Source organism: Sciurus carolinensis, chromosome 7 (assembly GCF_902686445.1).
Source record: "Sciurus carolinensis chromosome 7, mSciCar1.2, whole genome shotgun sequence".
Taxonomy (NCBI): Eukaryota; Metazoa; Chordata; class Mammalia; order Rodentia; family Sciuridae; genus Sciurus; species Sciurus carolinensis.
This window is the reverse complement of record NC_062219.1, coordinates 98,943,696-98,966,821: the sequence shown is the minus strand read 5'-3', so window position 1 is coordinate 98,966,821 and position 23,126 is coordinate 98,943,696. Positions and strand designations below refer to the sequence as shown.

The following is a 23,126-nucleotide window of genomic DNA, read 5'->3' as shown; positions in this document are numbered from 1 at the left end:
GCTGGTATGTGTAAAGGAGCTATTACATGCAGCACACACTCACATATGGAAAGCATTTGTGAAATAAGTTAGAAATATATGGTTATTTTATACCACAAGACAAAGTGAATGTGTTATTTGGGAGGGTGGGGGTAAAAGCCTAAGAACAAGACAAAATAACTTTAAAAGCATGATACTGATAAAATGATAGAAGAAACGTATTTTTCAGGGCAAATTTATATATGCCACAGTGCTACTAAGTTGCATTAAATAACCACTATCAAAATGACTATATTAAATACTGACCAATTATCAGAAGTATGAACTATTTTTAAGTCTTTTTGAGTGGAGAGGAGGTACTGGGGATTGAACTCAGGGGCACTCGACCCACTGAGACACATCCCCAGCCCTATTTTGTATTTTATTTAGAGACAGGGTCTCAGAGTTGCTTAGCACCTCACTTTTGCTGAGGCTGGCTTTGAACTTGCAATCCTCCTGCCTCAGCCACCCAAGTCGATGGGATTACAGGTGTGTATCACTGCACCCGGCCATTTTTATTTTTAAAAGTCATATTATCTGAGTTCTACATTGGTGATAACATCACACATATCACATGAAATCTAGCTTTGAAATGCATTTATTTTTTTATTACTGGAATTTACCTTCATTAAAATTTTAATCAAATAGCACATTTTAAATTAAGCTTTAGGGCATAACTGCAACTCAGTATGAATTCATACAAGTGATTTTCCATTTAAATTTACAAAAGTTTTATTAATGACAAAAATATAGAAGTGGTTCAGTTTTCCTTTTAATCCAGTTTTTGTTTTTAAAATACCATTTACCAACATTCTACTACAGATACTTAATGAGAGGGCCAAAAAGGGGCACAAGTAAAAGAGTAGTATAGCCAAATCACCCAGTTACCCATGTGTTTGATGACCTGGGTATCTTAAAGTCTACTGTGGTTTTAAATATTTTTTGTTTGCAAATAAATTCAATTTTATGATAGATTTACAAGTTCTTTTTTTATGAAAGCCTAAAGAGTGACAATAGTACACATGATATTCATAATTGTTAACTGAGTAAATCTGTTTATTAAAATGACAGTGTAGTGAAAGACAAGCTTTCACCACATCAGTTCATTTTGTTTTCAGAGAAATACACTAATGATACATAAGTGGGAGAATTTCAGCAAGTAATGAATAACTATTTCAAAGGTTTTGAAAAAGATGCTAACAATTAACAATATCTTACATTAAAACATATAATGCTTGAAGTCGGGACATTAGGGTCTAAGGACAACTCCTCTCTCGAAGATCTTCAGAAGATCTTCAGAAAAGGTCCCAGGTTCCTAAAGCCACAGGCACAATGGAGTACATATTACTGAAAGTTCTTTCTCACTGCACTGCCAACTTTGAAATACAATGGGGAAAGTTGTTCATCCTTTTCAGTAGCATTAGCTTTATTCTGAAAAACTGTTACCAACTTTGGGCAGGTAAAAAGAACTTTTTAAAATATATTGCCTTATATGGACTATTTTGTACATACTTTGTAATTCATAGACAGAGGTTGAAAAAAGAAACCTGAGGAACTTAAATATGGCAGTTGTTCCACAGCTATATGTCTGTATGCTAAAAATTACCCATAAAAGTAGTTTGGAGCACAAATGCATGATAATCCAGAATCTTGGACATCTTAGTATCTGGGGTTCATTGTAAGTTAATAACAAAGTTATTTGTACATAAGTAAAGGATCACAAAGGAAAAATGTCAATTTTAAAGGTTTTAGAATTGATTAAATTGAGAATTTATTTAACATGTCATTAATTTTCAGAACTTTTATTTTAAATGATTATGGTTAGGTGTAAAATATAGCAATGCCAACTAAAAATTTAGATGTGTAACAAAGATCTCTTCAGTTCTCATTAGAAAAACAAGGATAAAACCAAACATAAGTGCAATCATCACTGGGGATTACATTTTTTACATAGAGAAGTAACACACAATTAATATGAAATTGAACTACAACACATTATATAACGAGTGGCTTTTATGCTAATAAAGACCATGAGATTGACACAAATATTTTTTGTGCAAAAATTAAAGAGAATAAAAAAGATGTATTCCCTAACAGGTAATCATTGTAAGGAGCTGAGTTTTATTCCCCCAACACTTGACCCACTGCCAGCAATGGGAGTGGTAACAACTGATGACATAAAAATAAAACATTTTATATTACTTTGAAATAGATAATGCCAGATTATTTCAATATTATGAAAAGCAAACATTCATACTTGACCACTTGACCTCCAGGACATACCGCCAGAAATTCTATATGTTCTCAATATTAATCTGGACAGGAGGATGAGGGTGGTGCAGATGGAGGACTTAAAAAGAAAAATATATAAAACATTTAGGTGTTTAGTATAAAATAATGAAAAATGACAATGACACATTTTCCAAGAAAAATTTTTGCATATTTTGAAATCCTGTAAAATGAGATATATTGAAAAGGTTATTTATATATTAAAAAACAACCACAGATGAATGATAATTGATTTTAATAGCATTCATGCAAGTGTCCTTGTTTGAAAGTCTACTGTCCCAAGTCACAAAATTTATGCTCTGATACATCCTTACGTATTAGATTATTTCTTATATTATTCTGTATGTGGTGCTGACAGCTCTTGAGAAGGTGCTAAACAAACCAAAGGCTATAGAAATTTTTAAGCAATAATTTGTAAAACAGCATATGAAAGTATGTAAACAAAAGGATGCTTCAGAGTTGCAGGTTATTATAAATCCCTAACTTAGATTAGGAATAAAGATCATAATTTTAAAAATATCACACTTAAAAGTTCAAAGTTGGGTTCTTAGTCAACTGCAAAAGGTGCTAGATGCACAAACTTCATAGGCCCTCCTGAACGACCATATATGGACAGTGTACCTTTCTTGGGGCTTGGCTAACATATGACAGCATGAATGCACTATGTTTACAGTGACCATTCAGAAAAGATTCTGCAATAAATCTCACACCAGGAAGATGCTCTAGCATTAAAAATATTTATATTCCCATTTTATCTATCCTATCAGAGAGAACTGCTTTTAAAAGATACTATAAACAATAAAAATTTTGATAGTAAAGCACTGTAAAAATTAGGTGATATTTTTGGCACAAAACACATTTTAAATCCAAGCTAATTTTGCAAAATATGTGTCAGGAATTTTTCATTTGAAAATAAAAACACATTGTGTAAATGGTTTACAAACGAATTAATCAGAATCTGCATTCCCTTAAACACTGCACATACCTTCAGTTTGCTCCAGTACCAGATATCTGCATACATACTTCCACATTCTGCTTTTTAGATATTGCACAAGTAACATTGCCAAAATACAAACTAATGCAGTCTGGCAAAATTTAGGGTTTACCTTTCAACATTATTTTTTCTAGGTTCAACACTATTATCCAGAGAAGCTAGATGGTTGATTACAGAAAAAGAATGCTTGCTATCTTTTTTTCTTGATCCATATTAAAATCTGTACCAATATATTTAGGCATTGTGTGTATGTTTTCCAGCATTTAAAATTCAGCAAAACCTGTTTTTGACATTTCTTACAGCATTCCTTCAAAAACAGGAGAAGCTTCGTCTAATGTAAAAAAAAAAAAAAAAATTAAAATGAGTTCCACAGGGCAGTAATTTTTCCACCAGAGGTCTCACTCTACATTCTGAAAAGCACTGCAGAGCAATGTTTAAATCTGTCAGCTTTCAGAGAACCATTAGGTGCAAAGTCTGCTAAAACACTTGTAGCATACTGTGACAGCTGGATGTTATTTCTTAGTGAATTGTACAATGTAATTCAACTTTTTCTCCCTAAAATACTTTAGGGTATGCTACAGCTGCTAAAAGGATTTCTGTTTTTCTTGGTCCTTTGTTTGTTAGGTCTAAGATTGATGACATCTCCACCATTAAGGGTACTTGAATTCTGACCCGAGTGACTTCCACCAGATGTATTGAAGACACCTGTATAAATTGAAGGAAAACACAGAGATTGACTCTGATACTTCTGAGTTACGTGTTGTATCCAGCTTATCAGTAAATCAATATTTTCAAGCATTTACAATTATTTTCATTTTTTATTACAGCAAATTACCAATAACAAAATATACTATCTTAACCTTTTTTAAGTGTACAATTTAGTGCTATTAAGGATATTGCACAACTATCACTACCACCATCCATCTCCATGAACTTTGTGTCTTTAAAACTGAAACTCTATACCTATTTAAATAATAACTCTCCATTCTCTCTCCCATCAGCCCCTGGCAACTACCATTCTACTTTTGGTCTCTGTGACTTTGACCACTTCATGTAAGTGTTTTGTAGCGTCTGGCTTATTTCATTTAGCATAATATCTTTGATTCATTCATGTGGCAGCATACTACAAAATTTCCTTGCTTCTTAAGGATAATATTCCATTGTATGTAGATAACATATTTTGCTTATCTTTATCCATTCAGATGTAAATGGATATTTTAGTACTGAAATTTTAAGCCTTTTGTGTGTGTATATATCATGTGTGTGCACATTTAATACAAGCTAGACATGGGTGGTGTGCACTGTTAGTCCCAGACTTGTGATACTGAGGCAGGAAGATTGAGAGTTTGAGGCCCGCCTAGGCAACAGAACAAAATTTTAGCAGCCCATCTACGATTTAAAAAAACTAATAACAGGTCCCAGTGAAGAGTCCTTTTCACTTCAGTCCCTATCCCCACCCTACCTTGCCAGTTTTCTTCTGCTAAAGCAAACATGTTATCAGTTTTCCTATGTATCCTTCCAGGGATATTTTATGCATATGTAGGTAAAAACACATATATATTCTTTTTCTCTCCCTTTCTCCCCAAATTGTGACATAGGCTACTTGCCTTTTCTATATGTATCTTTTTCTGTTATCAAAATTTAGAGGATGCAAATATGATCATTTAAATGACTTCAGTTATTCATTATATATAACTTCCTCAAGAATACCTAATTTGTAGTTAACAGCAGTACTTGTGACAACGTATATTAATAATAACATTGCATATAAAAGCTAGTGTAATATATTTTTCCTATTTTGGCTAAAACAACATAAATAGTGGTCTACAGCAACAGTATATTAAATGAGCTAAAGAGAAACTTTGCTATTATAGTTTATATTTTGAACTATGCTAGTCATGAAACATAAATCACAATTTATGTGATTTAGTATATTAAATATAACTATTTAGCATCTATGATACACAAAACTCTGGGCCAGAGACAATAGACAATATCAGGGAAACAAACATGACTCAGATCAATTTTTGCCCATCAGAAGTTTACAACTTAATAAGTGAGACAGGACAGTGTATAAAATAACATTATATGTTAAGTGTCAGAAAGGAGGTACAAGATCCCACAGATAGTTCAAAGGAAGGAACTGATTACATCTGATTCATAAGGAAAAACTACATGAAAATAGAACTGGACATCTGACAATGTCTTGGACTTCAATCTCTGTTCTGTTAGAGGAAAGCATGAAGGCCATGGATTCAGCCAGATAAACAGCCAAGAGAGCTTTCTAGGTAATTCCTGAAGAATGAACAGTTCTTTGACAAAAGATGGAAAACAGAGGTCACTCCAAATAGAGGTAACAAAATGGGCAAAAGTGAAGAAAACACTGGGTTTTCTTCTCAGGAAAGAAAAAGACCTTAGGCAGAACCAGCAAATGGGGTTCATATAAAATAGTGGTACATGAAGCTACAGTTAGAATGGACAAAACTGTCTTTACATGTTGGCATGAAGAGAATCTATCACTGAATTAGGAGAAGACATGAATGGGGCCAAGCAGACCAGACCAGACCAACTAGAGATTTGCTGCAAGAGTCCTATCTTGTTCACAATGCATTTGAGATGTCCAATGGCAGGAGTATATGCAATAAAAATAGAAAGAAAAAAAAAAAAAAAAAGAAGAAGTCAGAGTCAAGGAAAAATCTAAGTTTAAGTGATAGATGTGTTTATGTACATACAGTGAAAAAGGATAAGAATGTAGACACACTGTCCCTAAGAGACTACACAGAACTTAAGAACCAGCAAATTTGGCTCTCATCTCCCTGGAAGTCAATGCACATGGACAGTTATTGTAAAAGAAAAGACAACACACTTGTTCTTCAGGGAATGCTAAAGTTCTGCTAGCATTTAACATGTAAAAGAAAATTAAACCAGCCTGACACAGTGATGTACACCTGTAACCCTAGAGCCTCAGGAGGCTGAGGCAGAAGGATTGCAAGTTCAAAGCCAGTCTGAGCAACTTAATGAGGCCCTAAGCAACCCAGGAAGACCCTGTCTCAAAATATCAAAATAAAATATAAAAAAGGGTCCAGGGATGTGGCTCTATGGCTGAGTGCCCCTGGGTTTATTCCCTGTACCAAAAAAAAAAAAAAAAAAAAAAAAAGTAAAGAAAGAAAGAAAGAAAAGAATCAATAGGCAATAAGCAATATGGTGGGAAAGGGAAAGTCTTAAAAGACAATACAAGTATAGAATGAGAAGAACAAGTATTATGAAGCTCCTTTATATAAAAGAAAGACCTTTATAAAAAGTATTTATATTTCTGCCATCTTTACTGTATCAAAAAGATTTAGAAAATTCAATAGTAAAAAAAAACCTTTTAATTCAATTTAACAGATCTGATACTCAAATTTAATAATCACAATTAATACTTTTTAATCACCTTTTTAAAAGAAATGTACATATTATATATATAAATAAATATAATGATGAATGTAGAATAAATGCCAGGTAAACACAGGGTAAAATTTCCTGAGTACTTACCAATTTTGTTACTACTTGAATGCATTAGTTCTGGATCCTCAGCTATTTGTTGTTTGAGTTTTTGAAGATATTTTTCAGCCAAATATTTAAAAACTAGAAAACACACACACACATACAAGTAAACATATTATTTCATATTACTTATAATTTTATACTTACTAAATGAAGATAAAATTAAGTTAACATTTAATCTAGTTAAAAATTCAACTTTCAAAAATCAATTGAGGAATAGCTGAGAATAATACTAGAAAAGAGTAGAGAAATTACTATTTGACATTGGCTATTCACTTTAAATATATGAAGAATGATTAATATTTAATAATACTAGACTGATTCAGTCTTGAAGAAATGTCTGGTTTTTTAGGTAAAGAAACTACCCAGAGTAAACACCCAAACAACAACCTAGCTGCAATCTAATAAGTAACAATTCCAGAATGAGAAAAGTCGTAACTTACTTTCTCTAATGTCATTTCTTAAACTGAGAAATATTATTAAATAAATTAAGGTCATTGCAAGTATCTAATGAAATATCTATTACCAAAGAGTACTAAAACAGTTCAGTAATTTGTAAAAGGTATGCATGAAAAACACATGCATATACATGCATATATAACTTAAATTTTTAAAGATAATGCTAGAACCTAAAGTCCCACCATAAGTTGCTAATGGGAGTAAGTATTCAAGGACATTAATAAACAATTAAGGACTCTTTTTAAATCAAAGAAGAATGCCTTTAAATTCTACTTAATGTTAGGTGACAAAAGGAAAATGTTCTCAAATTTCGTTTCTAACAACACAACAGAAAAGGTATTAATAAAAATAAAACAAATTTCCTTTTGCAACATATATTTTTAAAGATGCAATTTTTACCTTCACTCACGTTTAGATCTTCTTTCACTGATGTTCTGTAGAATCTTAACTTTAACCTTTTTGCCAGAGCCTCAGCTTCCTCACTGCACACCAATTTTAAAAAATAAAATAAAATAAAAATAAAGCAGCTTCGGAAAGCTTGTTTTAAAAAGTTACTTTTAAAATTATACTTAAGATTGACAGGGTACGGTAGACTATGGTAAGGATAGAATGAAGAGGTGAAGCAGATCTTTCAGATAATGTTCATGTTTCTTTTAAAAGAAGCCTGATGTTTATTTATTTATTTAAAATAAATAAAATTGGTTTAAAGTGAAGTTCTCCGTGCTTGAGCAGGATTTTTAGCTTCACTACTCTTGGGGGATAAACATCAACCACCTACAATTGTAAAACAGGACACTTTTCTATAAAGTCACTGATCTGTAGCCATAAAATAATTATATCACTTTAATTTACATAATTTGAGTTGGGGGAGTATGGGGGTTGAACCCAGGGGCACTTAAATCCTGACCTACATCCCTACATCCCTAGTCCTTTTTTTTTTTTTTTTTTTTAAATTTTGAGACAGGATTTCACTAAGTTGCCCAAGTCTGGAACTTAATGTCTTCCTGCCTCGGCCTCCTGAATGGCTGGAGCTTTTATGTGGTATTTTAATTCCTTTTCTCTCTTTTCTTTTTAAGAACATTTGGATTTAATTATACTTTGAATAACTTGTTATATTATTTTTGGCCATGAAATAACTTTGCTGCCCAAAGCCAAAGTCAGCCTATTAATGGCTGAGTCTGTAAGAATGGACTCTTTAGTTATTAGAATTCTAGTGGCCATGCTCCAAAGTAGCTCCTGGTCTTAATACTGTTGGGTAGCCTCTTCTCACCCTGTAATCAAGTTGGTCTGTGTACCCAACAAAATACAACAGAAATGACAGTATGTGATTTCTGATAGTAGGTCTTTTAAAAGGCATCGTGGTTTCTTGCCTTGCTTTCTCTTAAATCACCTGCCCTGGGGAAATAACTGCCATGTTGTGAGAACACTCAAGCAGCCCTAAGAAGAGACCCACAGTTCAAGGAATTAAAGCCTTCTGCAGTAAGAGCGTCATCTTAGAAGTGGATCCTCCAAGGTTGTATGATCACAATTAACATATTGTCTGTGATCTCATATAAAGCCACCCAGCTAAGCCATTCCTAAATTCATGATCCACAGAAACTGGGATAGAAAAAATGTTTGCTGTACAATGTTGTACAGGTTAAACATATTGACCTTCTGAAACATCTTTTACAATGAAACTTTCAATACACTTCCATTTTTTTGAAATATACAGTTCACTATTATTATTATTGCCCTTCTATGCTTTTTTTTTTTTTTTTGGTAGATGGAGACAATACCTTTATTTTATTTATTTGTTTATTTATTTATTTAATGTGATACTGAGGATCAAACCCAGGGTCTTACGTGTGCTAGGCAAGTACTCTACCACTAAGCCACAACCCCTGCCCCACTTCTATGCTTTTTTAAACCTAAGCCAATCACAAATAGGTCACAGATAAGTAAAGTCTGTAAGTAAATAAAACATTTAGAACTTAATATAAAAATTTTACTTTTGTAAGTCAAGCAAAAATTTTAAAGTTTTAGCTTTACAGAATTAATACCCCTGTCCCCCAAAATTAGCCATCTTACTTCTTTATACAAGAATCATCCAAGAGGTCAATCTTGTTTTGTACAAGCACAGTTGGTATATCTCCAACTTCAGCTACTACTTTTTCTTTCCAGCTAGAAACTGCTTCAAAAGACTCTCTGTCTGTAGTAGAAAATACAAGTACACAAGCCTGGGCTCCTGTAAGGTCACAAAATAAAAATGTTATTTATATTAATGAAACTATCCTATGCAGGGTGGGGACAACTTTTAATTTACTCAAAAATATGTAAATCAATGTTGAACTCATCTTTGAAACACTGCTTATTTTTCAACATAAACACTATTTTGAAATTCAAAGAACCAATTTAAATCAAGAACTATTGCCAAAAATGTTAAAGTATCCAGGTATCCTCCCCCACCAACTATATACATTCTTTTCAGAACACCACAAAATACTGACATATTTAATTCTACTGTAAGAGTTAAAGAGACTGTTAAGCTTAGCATGAATGACAGGCTATTACTAAATTTTTCCTGTTATGATTTCTTTCTTTCAGCACAGACTTAAGAAAAATTATGAGAAAACGAATATAATTTGTCAATCTATTTACTCTTTTTTTTTTTTTTCAATTTATTTACTCTTAAAATTTGGTATCATTTTATTTTAGGAGAAAGAGCAGTAATCCTAAGGAACATAATTTAAGAACCAGTGTCAGGAGTTTAAAAAAACAACAACTGTATCTTTCTATCTATATATCTACCTATCTATCTGATAAAGGGGTAAAAAAGTTTAATTTAGTTTTTATCCTGTTTAACTGCACAATTTCCATAATGTAACTATCACTGTCATATAACTATCAACTGTCATTGTAGGTCAATGATATCTAAGATTAAAAACAAGCCAGCAACCTCCTGAAACAAGCTGTTTTAGAAATTAGCTGTTAGTTCAGGCAGCATGGTAACAAAAACAAATGTGTAGGTAACAAAAGAAAATCATCCCCAGGCTCAAAAGAATTTCCTGGAATTAAGGCATGTTTTCTTACTGTTACTTCTTCCCTCTAGATTCCTCTAGTATTAAGAGTTTCTTACCGCAACTCAAGACATTCCTGGGTTACCTACGACATTCTAAGGATGCTGTAGAAAGAGAACAGAATGAAAGGAAGAACAGCAGTCTGCTACTAACATAAAGGCAGAAAACTCCTCTGGGATCTTCACTAGTTTATGAACACGGTTTAAACTTAATAATGAATTAATTATACAAAAACCAGGGAGAGATTGAGACCATCTCAGAATTTAAGAAGAAATAAAACTGTTAAAGTGCCCCCAAACTTGTACACGTTCTTTTTAGAACACCACGAAATGACATATTTAATTCTATTATAAGAGGTAGACAGAATGGTAACTAAGCATGAGTGGAGGCTGTTGCTAAGTTCTTCTTATTAAGTAAGTGTTTTAGTATCAAAACACCCCCCCAAATTAGTATTTTTGGTAAATAAATGTATACTTACTTGGATAATACTGTTTACTAAAACTATAGATAAGAAAACAATCAAATTTTAAGGAATTTTTCTTTATTATAGTTCTATTTGTTAGCTTTAAGACTAATTTTATAAAAGTCACTGTCATTTCAGTTTGAGGATGCAACAGGGTATTTACAAGGTCTCGGACTTGTAAAACAAAAATAAAAAACCTCTTAGAGGAACAAGTATATAATAATAATTTTAAAAATCTAAACAGATGGTGCCAGAGATGTCACCAGTAAGAATGATTAATATGAACAATAAAATGAAAAAGTTCAATATTATTTAAAAAATCAAGGACCAAAGAATAAAAAGAAAAAGTATATCCAGAGCAACCTTTAAATTATTTAGTAGAGGACAGAATGGGGAGAGACCAAAGGAATAAGAAAACATGCCAAAATGCTTATCTGAAAAGGAAGATGTAATTTTGATATATGCTTAAATAATGAAGCTGGGTGGGGGGTGGTAAAAAAAATAAACAATGCAGCAGACATCTGTGGTCTCAAGTCCCTGGTTTTGGCCACAGCTGTGGAAGGCACTTCTGTGTCTACTGCTAGTATCCTACCTTAAGTATATGCTGCAGGTAGCTCTCTGTTCTGCCTCAGGGCTTTTTCTGATGTTTCATAAGGGCCCTTGGCTTCTCAGTGTATCACCAAGGGGAACTGGTGCCTCCAAGGGAAAGCTTTATGTGTGGGACCAGTAAATACCTCAGCCTCCTGGGGCATATCTACCTGATTCTTCAGAGGAACTGACTGACCCCTAGTTACCTCAGCATCTTTTGTTGTTTTTTTCCCCCCTTTCCTACCTCATTTCTCCTAGTCTTTTGTTTCTACTTCTAGGATCATATCCCAAGTAAGCCACTAGCAAGATGGGCAGGGGGGCTCAAACTAAACAGTTGTGTCTTAATTAAAGGCAATTACTGTAAGAATAATAAGAGAATTCATGATTATTAAATCACACTAGAAAATTGAATTCATCCAGTGTAAAAAAGGAATGTAGATACAAAAATAAAACAAAACCTCACAACAACAGCAACAAAAACAGAGCTACAATAAAAGTTAAACCAGAAATAAGACCTAAGTCCTAATGGGCTGGGGTTGTGGCTCAGTGAGAGTGCTTGCCTAGCATGTGAGGCACTGGTTTTGATTCTCAGCACTGCATATAAATAAATGAATAAAATAAAGTTCCATCAACGTCTTAAAAAAATGAAATATTTTTAAAAACCCTTAAAATTGTTTAAAAAAAAAAGATTCCTAAGAAGAGCAATTAACAATGTCTGGAAAGAGAATGGTGTACATTCCAAGGCAGGATAGTTCTAAGCCTTCAGATCAGATGCTATAACCACTTTGTCTAATTTAACCTACATATATTATTAAAATGATAAAATAAAAACCAGCCGCGCACAGTGGTGCAAACCTGTAATCTCAGTGGCTGGGGAGGCTGAAGCAGGAAGATGGCGAGTTCAAAGCCAGCCTCAGCAAAAAGAGAGGTGCTAAGCAACTCAGTGAGACTCTCTCTGAATAAAATACAAAATTGGGCTGGGGATGTGGCTCAGTGGTCAACTGCCTCTCAGTTCAATTCCTAGTACCTTCCCCTCCAAAAAACAACAGACAATTTGTGTTACTTTATGGTTCTAATAATTCTAACAAATCCTGGACAACTTGTTTTAATTTCCTCTGAGTATTATCCATTACACAAAAAAATATTCTACCAAACAGTGATCCATCATGGTCTCTTATATTGAATGACCAAATTGGTCCTAATATATAATTTTTTAAAATTAAAAGATTCCCTTTTTTAAAAAAATAATTTTTTTTAGTTGTAGATGAACTCAATACCTTCATTTTATTTTTATGTGGTGCTAAGGATTGAACCCAGTGCCTCACACATGCTAGGCAAATGCTCTACCACTAAGCCACCTCAGTCCTCCCTTTTTTTTTTTAAACAAAATTTTGATGAAGGTACAAAAATATAGATGACAAATACCAGATTCCAAAGTGTATGAGAGAGAGGGATCATTAATTTCAGAATACACAAAGGAAATTACTACAAACCTGTTATACTATAATTCTGAAATTCCTTCAAGTACTTCAAGAGTTCTGTTTTGTTTTGTTTAATTGAGAAGGGGGTTGGAAAGAGAATTTGTAAAAGATTTATTTAGAGAAAGTACTATTCCCCAAACCCTCTCTCTCTTCCAAGAAGATGGGCCGGGATGAACAAGGGTACCATCACTACCTCCTTTATCTCAAACCTAGGGAGAATGGCCTTCAATAAGATCAATTAAAGAATCTAATGTGTTCCCAGCAATTGGAAGACAGTCTGGACTGGTCAATTCAAGCCTGAGGAAGACAGTGTGAAACAGCAAAGATCAACAGATAAAGAGAAAACTGCATTTGAAAAGAAATTTGCTCCCATGAAATGGCAGCAAAAAGAATGCACATGAATTTCCTAAAGGCAGAAGTAAACCACATTTAAGAGACAGTCAGTGATGGAGTTCAGAACATGCTTCCCCAAAATGTGGCACTATGGTATATTTCTCCAGAAACACGTCACAGAACCCAAGAAGGACTTTTTGACCTTTCCCCAGGGCTGGACATGAGACCCTCACATGAAGATGAAGGGCCTGAGACAGGAATTCAAAACAAGTCTTGCCAAGTTTCTCCCACTTTACTACATTTACCTCACACTCTATCCTATCATTTTTCTCTAGTGACTCTCCCCTGTTCATCAAACCTACCATTAAAAACAATAAAGTTTAACTGTTTCTTTGGGTCTTCACTTCCTTATGAAAGTTCCTTTGTCACATAAATTATATTAAAGCTGTATGCTTTTCTCTTGTTAGTCTGCCTTTTGGCATGGGGGCCCAGGTCATGAACTTTAGAGAGTTAGTGGGAAAAGATTTCTCACCCCCTTCACCAGCATGAGGTCATTTAAAATTATGTCCAGGACATTTAGCAAGTGACAGGAGCTCAGCCATAAAGGCAAATGACAGTGGAATGCTTATAAAGAGGTCCATAAAATTATTTTGAGCAAAAGGAATTTGAGGTCCTGAAATCCCTTATCTGCATAAAAGAAGAGCTTGCTAAAAAGTACTCGATTGTCAGATAGCCCCAGAACAGGGAAGAGACTCATATGATCACCACACACCCAAACAGTCATTGTCACAAAACTGTCATATCTCCCATCTGTTCTCTTAAGGATCCATTTATCTTTCCAAAAAGTCATTTGTTTCCCCATGAGTGTCCTTCTCTCCCTCCCCTTCCCTATTAAGATTGTATATAGATTTAAATGCTTCCTTGAGTCACACATTTCTGTGAATTCCCATATGTACATGATTAAATTTGTTTTTTTCACCTACTAATCTATCTTTTGCCAGTTTAATTTGCAAGCCCCTGATAACTGAACCTAAAGGGATACAGGAAGTTTTTCCTCCCCTACATTTGATTTTCATGGTTTACAAGCACCTGCCAGATAGAGTTTACATACCCAGAAGAAATCATTTGGGATTCCAAAAGGCTTCTTAATATGATATGTGGCACTGTTGTAACCTATTTATCAGGTCATGTTTCAACATGTCTCACTGTACAATTAAGCTAGCAATCCAAGTCTATAAAATACTGTCTCTGAGCAATGGTTTTGGTGCTTTCTTGAATTATATAGAATTTTAAATGTTTTAATTTGTAGATTTTTATGCATCATGAGTAATTCTTTTCTAGGATTTAAATCAGTGAGTCATAATTAAATAAAGCATTGTTTTTCTATCACTAAATTTGTATCTTAACTCATCTTTCTAGTTTTTCTTTCTATTTAATTACATTTTCATCTCAATCTATACTAGTAGCAGATATTATCACTTGCCTAAGAACATCTTCCCCCCAATATATAGTGCCACATGGTTTAGGTAAGACTAAATCTAACTTCTATAGGAGGATAGGTTTTTGTAGGGGTGGGGTAGGTGATCCAAGCCAATTAATCACATTCCTCTGACTACTGAAATCAGTCAAAGCTGGTCTAATCAGAGAAAAGCTTGAGACTTTTAGTCTGTTATTGTGACAAGTAACCTTCTCTCCCCAAGGATATAAACATAGCATGTGGCTTTCATTGCTCATGGTAGCAATCTTGCAATCAAGGAGAAAATCAACATGAGAGTAACTCCACAGAGGGAAAAGGTAAGGCCAGGCAAGTTTGTTGCAGTCTGAACAAACCACAACTAAGTTATGCTACTTCCGAACTTTTCTATTAAACAAATCAATATACCCAGTTTGTAGTTTAAACTAATTTGAAAATACTTTTCTGTTTTCAGCAACCAAAAGCATGATGGCCCTCCAAAGAAAAGCATAAAAGAATGTTCAATATAGCATTTCTGAAATTTATGTGTAATTCTGTAACTGTTTCTTCCTTAATTGAAATTGCACTGTGATAATGTTCATGCTTACAATTTAGAAAAAGAAGAAGCTGAAGCTGAAGACCTAAGTTTATCACCTTTTTGTCATTTTAATAGATTTTTTGGGAAAAATGTCACATTATTAAGATAAACTTTTGGTTTGTTTTTTTTTTTTCAGTACTGAGGATTAAACCCAGAGGCACTCTACCACCGAGCCACATCCCCAGCCCTGTTTATTTTTATTTTTTATTTTGAGACAGGGTCTCACTAAGTTGCTTAGGGATTCCCTAATTTGCTGAGGCTAGCTTTGAACTTGGGATCCTCCTGACTCAGCCTCCTGAGTTGACACAGATGTGCGCCACCAAGCCCAGCTAAGATAAGCTTTAACAGAATTTATTTATAAGCTTAAGGCCACTTTGAGTTAAACTATTAAACATAGGGAAAACAAATTTTAAGCCTATTAATCCAAGTGAAATACAGTGGGAAGTAATTTAAACATCATTCATAGTTAAAATGTAAATACTAATAATTATGGCTCACTATTTAAATCTGGTATATATGGAAACCTAAAAAGTACTAAGATATATTAAGTAAAAAATAAACTAGATGATCCAAACAAAACAAATAATAAAAAACTCGAACTGTATTATGGCAAAAACTGGTAAAGGCATTAATAATACCTAAACTACAATGGGAAATTAAAATACTTTTAGTTATCTGGTCCTTTTAAAAAAATCATCAGGGAGTGCTGGGTTTGTGGCTCAGTGGTAGAGCACTTGCCTGGCATGTGTGAGGCACTGGGTTCAATTCTCAGCACCACATATAAATAAATGAATAAAATAAAGGTCTATCAACATCTAAAAAATTATTTAAAAAAAAAATCATCAGGGGCCCAAATGACCTACTTAACTAGATAGTTCCAACATTTTCTTTTTACTTATACACAAATTAATTCATAATTTACATTTGTCCATTTTTTCTTCCCCAGTACTAGAGACCGAACCCAGGGCTACTTAGCTATATCCCCAGCCCTTTATTTTATTTTGAGACAGGGCCTCACTAAGTTGCTGAGACTAGCCTTGAACTTGCAATTTTTGCCTGTCTCCTTAGTCATTGGAATTATAGGCATGCACTCTGTACCTGGCTAATTTCTAAAACTTTTTTTTTTTTTTTTTTTTTTTTTTGGTGCAGGGCCTTGTGCTTACAAGGCAAGCACTGTGCCGACTGAGCTATCTCCCCAACCCCTCTAAAACTTTTAATTGGGGGATAATGTAGATTCACATAGTTTTGCCTTTTTAAAGTATATGTATATAATAGCAAATGTATTCTCCAAAAATAACTATTGGACTAAAAAAAGTAATACTGTCATATGAAATTGTCAAAACCTTAAAAAGAAGTAGGACATTTTTTTTTCCTAACAAAAAGAATATGTATTTCATACACAGAGAACAAAGCAAGAAAGTAAAACAGAAATAGTGAAAATCTCATGTAATCCTACTACTTACTTTTTGGTATTTACACCTAGGTTTTTGGTTTATTTTTACTTGAGAAGGTGAAGCAGGTGGTGGGAATAATTCCATAAAAAAATATAAATAGGTCCAGGCACAATGGCACATGCCTGTCATCCCAACAACTTGGGAGGCTGAGGCAGGAGAATTACAAGTTTGAGGCCAGCCTCAGCAACTTACCAAGGCCCTCAGCAACTTAGTGAGACCCTGTCTCCCTGTTCAAAATAAGTAAAAAAAGACTGGGGATGTGGCTCAGTGGTAAAGCATGCCTGGGTTCAATACTCAGCATCAAAAAAACAGAAACAAAAAAAACCCATCTAGGGACTGCAGTTGTGCCTCAGTGTGGTACAGTACTTGCCTAGCATGTGTGAGACAGTGGGTTTGATTCTCAGCACCACATATAAATAAATGAATAAAATAAAGGTCTATCAATATCTTTAAAAAAGTCTACTCTAAGAGCTTGCAGTGATAATAACATAACTCTCAACCCCACAAAATGAATACAGTTGCACAAGATCCAAACTGGTCACCATAGACAATGATAAAGCTATTGTGATGGGAAGCTGTGTTAAGTCAGCTTTCTACTGCTGTCACCAAAACACCTGACAATAACAACTTAATAGAGGAAAGATTTACTTTGGCTCAGTTTCAGAGGTTTCAATCCATTAGATGGCCCCAATCATGCTTTGGGTCTGAAAGGAGGCAGAACATCATGGTGGAAGATTGTGTGGAAAGCTGCTCAACTCATGGCAGCAAGAGGAAGACAGAGAGTGAGCTTGCAAGAGAGCACACCAGGCACGAGAAATACCCTCCTAGAGCATCCCTCCAGCAACCTACTTCCTCCTAATTAGGTCCCACCTCCTACAGTTTCTAGTCCACTCAAATTAACTTATCAAATGGACTAATCCACTGATATGCTTAGAGGCCTCATGATCCAATCATTTCCACATTGCTTCATCCTGAACATTACTACACAGGGTACAACACATGAGTCAAACCTCATAGGTGAATGACAACAATGAGGTGTACCACTCTTCTCAAAAAATCAAAATGTTATTTCTCAGAGTAGGCAGTACAAGTCAATTTTCCTTGGTAGCAATTTAAAAAAGCAACACTTTTTGTCAGTTATATGTCAGCGAAATTGTTTGTATTAGCTCTCAGTTATTAACTATAATTCTATAATTTAAGAAGTGGAAAAAATAAGATAAATATTCAAAAACTGCTTGAATTCATCCTATTTCTCAAGGATACATATTTTATATAATATGTAAATTTACAAATACAGTAGAATAGCAAGCTATTTCAATAAAATCAGTAGTAAATCCCATCTAAAAGTAGAAAATATTATGCATTTACATGAAACTATATCCAAATAGTCATTAACACTGTAATTTGAAATGGCATTTATTTAGATTTTTTTTTCAAGGTAAGCACACTCATACACTATCTAATATACCTGTTCTATTTTCAAGTATTGCTCTGAGGTAATCCATGATATATATACATTTCTGTTATGGTTTGAATATGAGGTGTCTCCCAAAAGCTCACATGTGAGACAGTGCAAGAAGGTTCAGAGGAGAAATGATTGGGTTGTGAGAGTCTTAAACCAATCAGTGATTTAATCCCCTGACAGGGATTAACTGAGTGGTAACTGAAGTGGTATGGTGTGGCTGGAGGAGGTGGGAATCGGGGTGTGGCTTTGGGTATATATTTGTATCTGGCCAGTGGAGTCTCTGTTTTCTGATCATCATGTGAGCTGCTTCTCTCTGCCACAATCTTCCACCATGATGTTCAGTCTCACCTACAGCCCTGAGGAATGGAGCTGGACTTCCATGGACTAAGAAACTGTGAGCCCTCAAATAAACTTTTTCTCCCCTAAAATTGTTCTGGTCAGATCCTTTAGTCACAGCAGCAAAACAGTTGACCAAAACACTTCTCTATGAAGTTGTGTAAAGTGACATGTTAAATAAGTTAAGACTTTAATGAAGAAGTTGGGAGAATTTCCATTGTATATAACTGTTATTTCAGTTTCATCAAAACTGAGGTCATTTTAAGAGATGTTAAAAAGATAATTCATCACTGGTTCCGAAGTCTTTGGGAATGTTTAAATTACTATATTCTGATTACTAAGATAGAATACATTTTAAGTTTTAGGATTTAAAGAGTAGACTGAAAAAGCAGAAAAAGAGATTTAAGATGTGAAAAAAGCATTATTTTTAAGGAAACCTTCTGGATATATTTCCAAGAAATGGTACTACATGAATATAAATACAAGACAAAACAAAGAAGCAGGAGCAGGGTTTACAATGCCTATCACCTGCCTAGAACACATCAGACACTAAATACTCAATACACATTTGCTAAAGGAAACTTTAAATCTTAAGAAATATGCAAAGGGGCAAAAATAAAACATTATCCTCCTCTCTTGGGGCTTCTAGTATAAAAACAAAAATTTTAAAGTGAAATAATTTATATTTACAAATGTGTATACTATTTTGCCTTAAAGTCAGAGTATAAGCCTGAAATATCTAATAAATAAAAATGATTACACTGTTAAAAAAAATTAACCCAAATGAATCAGCCTCCTAAGAGCAACTGAATTCTCTTGAGCCAACAGGGGTATGCATATGGGCTGAAAAGAAAAAAAACATAAACCAAAACCAAACTAAAAACAAAACAAAAAAAACCCTACAACTCTATAGCTTCATTAGCTAGACTCTCAAGTAACTCAGTCTGTTAGGGATAAATATGCAAACACTACATACTGATAAATTCAATACGCATGCAGAAGTAGCTCAAAAGAAAGTGATTAATTTTTTCAGATGTGGGGCCATAAAAGGTTTCACAGAGATTTCTGAGCTGTTCACACTTTTAAGGTCAAAAGTGACAAGAAAACATTCCAGGCACTGAAAAAATAATCTGGAGATTTCATAGGAGTGAAGTGTAAATGAGGAATCAACAGGTGGTAAGGCTACATACACAAAGAAAAACACAATTGCAAAGTTTTCTTAGGCCATGCTAAAATGTCTGAACTACTTTCTCAAACAAGAGGTTACTTGGAGTTCTAACCAAAGGCGGTGATTTGGTAATGACAAAAATAAGATAATTTTCATTTTACTGCATTTAATTTCTCAAATATGAAGTCATCTGAGAATGGAAAAAAGAAAGGGGTACTAAAGTTTAAAGGCAAGAGAAGGCGTAAAATAGCTCTTTTGGAAAATGGCAGGGACTTGAGTAAAGACATGTATGAAGGTATGTGGAAGCACTGAGTATTCATTCATTAAAGCTACATGATCATAACTTCAAAGTTCAGTCAGAATGGTCCTGTCTGATATTCACTAAAAGGTTCAAGTGCTTGGATACAGATTGATATAGTGGGGTTTAACTGGGTTGGGCATTCGGCGGAACAAGTACTACGCAGGGAGTGCAGTAGAGGGAGTTGAAGATGTTTGCAAGCAAATGTTTACAGAACTAAAAAAACTCATCTAAGTTGAGAAAGGAAAGAGGTAAAATCATGTGAAAACTTACCATAAAAAAAGTAGTACAGTTATAAGAGGACAGTTATAAGAGTATGGATATTAAAGTTAGCAACTAGAATCATAGGAACTTGTGATCAGAAAGTGGCAGACTTCATAGGGGTTTAAATTTTAGAGGTAATAAAAAGATCACTGACCTTGTGAAAGGCAAGGAAATGAGTAATAAACTGAATTTTCAGAAAGAAAGTGTGGGTTGGAGGTGTAGCTCAGTGGTAGGGTGTGTGCTTTGCCCTGGGGTTCAATCCCCAGCACTGCAAAAACATAATCCAGAAAAAAAAAAACAATCCAGATACCACTGTTACCAGGAAGAAGGCATGAAGTTGATGAGCCATGTAACCAGGGAGGTAGGTAAAACTCTCATGACTCTGAATTTCAAGATGCTGAGGTTTCAAAAGGAAGAGAAATGGTTTGGAAGCAGAAATGAGAAACAAAGAAGACATCCCTGCAAGAACATCAAGTGTTGAAAAACACGAGGATGTGAGGATGTGAGCAAGAAAATAACCTCCACTAGAGAAGGTAGCAGCCATAGAAGCATTTTTAAGAAATAATCAAATTTTAGTCAGAACAAGAAGGTTAGGAAAAGAGGAGATGTCACAGAAGAAAGGAAAATCAGTATGTTTAATTGAGCTTTTCTTTAGGAAATCAAGCCCACACTTTAGAACCTTCAATTCTCTTCTCATGGCTCCTTCCTCTTTCGTGTCTATATCACACTTTTGTGAACTTCTATAGCACACCACTAGTAGGCTTTACTGTTCAATTTCATGTGTCACTGTGTCTTTACTTCTACAGCATCTGGGAAATGCAGAGTATTAAATGATTATTGATATGAATTACCAAATCTTTATAAAGCATCAAAAGATTATAATGCTGTATGATACTAGATCAAGCTTTCAGTTACTGTTTTGCCATTTCAATCACCATTGGCCATGAGTTGGAAGAACACTAAAACTGTTACTTTAAATTTCAAAAGAAAAGAGCCAGGCATGGTAGTGCATACCTTAGTCCCAGCTACTCTGGAGGCTGAGGCAGGAAGATCACAAGTTTGAGGCCAACCTGGACAACTTACAAAGACCCTGTCTCAAAATAAAAAAAGAAATGGCTGGGGATGTAGCTCAGTGGTAGAGCACTTGCCAAGCATGTCCAAGGTCCTGGGTTCAATTGGCAGTACTGCAAAAATTAAAATGCAAATTAAAAAATTCCAAAAGAAAAGGACAAAATGTCATAGGAAAATATTAAAGGGAAACTAAGCTCCAGTTAGAAGTTTAATTGAACATTTCTCTAGGAATTTAAGTTCATGTTTTAAAATCTTAAATTCTCTTGTGGTGGCTCCATCCTCTCAAATGTATATGTAACACTTCTCCGAATTTCTATAGCACTGCACTAATAGGCATTACTGTGTAATTTCACATTTAATTGAGCAAAATGCCATCTTATTTGCAGGGGCTTTACTTTTCATGTTAAGTTTCAATCTGAAAGTATAATAATTTCTTTGTAGCTCAGAGTAGACATTTAACAGTTTCTGTCTTGATTCAGTCTGTGATTTATTTATGAGTCACATAATTCTAAGACAGAAACAAGCTATCTACAGTACGAAGTGTTATTTGACACTCTACAAGATCTTCAGAAGAATAATGAACTGGGATTTTAAGAAATACTTAGAAATTATTTTAACTATACTTTTTATTTTTTGTGGTGCTGAGAATGAAACCCAGAGCTTTGTGCATGTTACACAAACACTCTACCACTGAGCTGTATTTCCAGCTCTATTTTAACTATTCTTAAAAGAGAAATCCTTATGTGTGAAACATGGAAAGCAAAGGTTTTTATTCAGCCAAAAGAACACACCCAAGCAAAAAATCTAAGTCTCCCATTTTACCTCTATAGTAGGCTTTGGTTATTGCATCAAATTCCTCTTGACCTGCAGTATCCCATAACATTAATCTCACATCTTCATCATTAACTCTGAAAGAAGAGATGAATTTATTCCATATGTAAATTAAAATTTCTTTAATAACTAAGCTTTGTGTACATTTTTATTTTTTCACATCTGAAAGTATTAAAACTACATTGTCAGTCTCACTCTGAAAAAGTCTGAGTTCAGTACTTTTAAATGTTGATACTAATTCTCAATAGTGAAAGTAAAGCTACATAGCTTTACATATGATTTGGATTTATCTGCCATCTTTTTCCTTCAACAATAGTCATGAATAGTAGTAGCTCTGAGACTAGCAGTACTGGGAAAGGGAATTCCCTTAGGTCAGTGCTTATTCTCCTCTCACTACACAACTTTAATGGGTTCTGATGCTCTATTGATAGAATAAGGGAAAGTAGCAGCTTACCTGCTTGGTTATCCTCTAACTAAAAATTTTTTTCTACTTTGTCATATAGTAATTCTCATTATTTATAGGAGTTATGATCTAAAATATCACTATATATATACACACATATACACTATATATACAGATACACAAATATGTATATATTTAATTAATATATATAATTAACATATATATAATAATTCTCTGTGTGTGTGTGCGTGTGTGTGTGTGTGTGCGTGTGGTGCTGGGGATCATACACAGGGACTCTCACTTGTTAGGCAAGTGCTCTACCACTGAGCTACAACCCCAGCCCCATAATATTACTTTGAATATTGAATTAGCACTGAGGCACACCACTCCTAGGGGAATTACAGGGTTAGGTTCCAGTTACATTTTATCACCTTATTTCATGTGTGTTTTTAATCATAGATACTTATAGATACTTATTAATATAGTTGTTAATTCATTAATATTGAATTAATGTTCAGCAGCAAGCACTACAGACCCATAGCATTCCTGTCTGTA

General features: G+C 34.2%; 1 protein-coding gene across 1 annotated transcript in view; it reads right to left on the bottom strand.

Moving 5' to 3' along the window:
* Positions 1–1,423: 1,423 nt before the first annotated feature.
* Positions 1,424–23,126, bottom strand: part of Rab23 (RAB23, member RAS oncogene family) — a 31,268-nt gene continuing 9,565 nt past the window's right edge. Inside the window, exons 3-7 of the mRNA XM_047557680.1 lie at positions 22,160–22,245; positions 9,377–9,533; positions 7,706–7,788; positions 6,836–6,928; positions 1,424–4,006 (exon numbers count right to left, since the gene is read on the bottom strand). Coding sequence (XP_047413636.1) covers positions 3,867–4,006; positions 6,836–6,928; positions 7,706–7,788; positions 9,377–9,533; positions 22,160–22,245 — 559 coding nt within the window. The 3' untranslated portion in view covers positions 1,424–3,866. The remainder of the gene's footprint in view (positions 4,007–6,835; positions 6,929–7,705; positions 7,789–9,376; positions 9,534–22,159; positions 22,246–23,126) is intronic.